The 1,245-nt window shown below is 43.0% G+C and overlaps 1 protein-coding gene across 1 annotated transcript in view; it reads left to right on the top strand.

Annotated features, from left to right (window-relative positions):
- Positions 1 to 219: 219 nt before the first annotated feature.
- LOC106816723 (uncharacterized protein K02A2.6-like) overlaps positions 220 to 1,245 on the top strand; it is an 11,010-nt gene continuing 9,984 nt past the window's right edge. The window contains exon 1 of the mRNA XM_014821340.1: positions 220 to 321. Within this exon, the coding sequence (XP_014676826.1) occupies positions 220 to 321 (102 nt within the window). The remainder of the gene's footprint in view (positions 322 to 1,245) is intronic.

Raw genomic sequence — 1,245 nt, forward strand, 5'->3', positions numbered from 1 at the left:
TGATGATGATGATGATGATGCTCGTTATAGTAATGATAATGATGGTAATGATGATAATAATAACAATAATAACAACGCATACAAAAACGTATGCATATTTTGCACGCCACATGGTTCAGTCCGCGATATAGTCTTGTGGCAGCTATATCTGATTTCCAGAATTTTCCTTTGAAGATTTTACAGATCAGGAACTGTCTGTATCATAACCGGAATCTTAAGATGTCAGAGGACGACTTAAAGCAGAGTTTCATCGACATGACGGAATTCATCAAGGACATAAAGAAAACCGGTGCAGATCCGGTAGTGCAGGCCCTGGAAAAGGTGCGGGTAAAACTAAAACACGACACGCACACGTCTAGACGTGATGCGGCCATGATGCCGAGGCGAGCCGAGGATTGACACTTTGTGTCTTCCAATCACAGCCTACGCCACACCTCCCTTATAAATTTTTATAGGCGGGGACCCATCACAGTACGAGATCGCCGATCTCAGGAACTAGGGCATTCTGCTAGGCTAGAACGGTTTTCTACGATAGAGTTTGCCACAAAAACGAAAATAACACGCCGTTTAGCACACTGCGCTACGTACTTTTGTTGCATTTTTGCATCTCCGTAATCAGAATAAGCCCCGCCTTCTTCGTTGATAGGCATGAATGTGGCGTCACCGACTTGACTAGTTCCTATACCGACTGTGTTTACTTTTCGTAAATAATGAAATGCCCGGCCGATGCTAGACTGGTACCCGTTCGCCAGCTTCACTCCGGCAAGTATCCTTCGCTACACTGACGCTGTTAGTGTAGCGTGTGGAACTGTCGACCGGGTACCAGTTTAGGCCGATGCCAAACTGCATGCAGTGCACCTTCGTACACGTAGATTGAGCCCATGAGCGAGAGCGCCATTTGTCGTGGAGTTTGGGCCGATGCGATGCATTTTCTGCGTTTTCTGTGTGATTATTATTTTGCGCAGGCACTCATTTTGGAAATCCTCCAACATTTTTACTTCTCCATTAAGTCCATGTTTCACTGTTATTTAGGAAGGAAGGTAAAACTGTGCATTCGTATAATTTCACTCTTGCTTCTATATAGTATGATTTCCATAATTTTGCTCTTCTGCCCATGATAATATTTCCCTCATCATGAAACTACATTTGTCAGTTCAGACTCTTATCATATCGTTATAACCTCCTATATCATTAATTAAATCCCCTAGGTATGAATATTTGGTGCATTTTTTTATTACTTGGTTG

This window comes from Priapulus caudatus, unplaced genomic scaffold, assembly GCF_000485595.1.
Source record: "Priapulus caudatus unplaced genomic scaffold, Priapulus_caudatus-5.0.1 Scaffold1463, whole genome shotgun sequence".
NCBI lineage: Eukaryota > Metazoa > Priapulida > Priapulimorpha > Priapulimorphida > Priapulidae > Priapulus > Priapulus caudatus.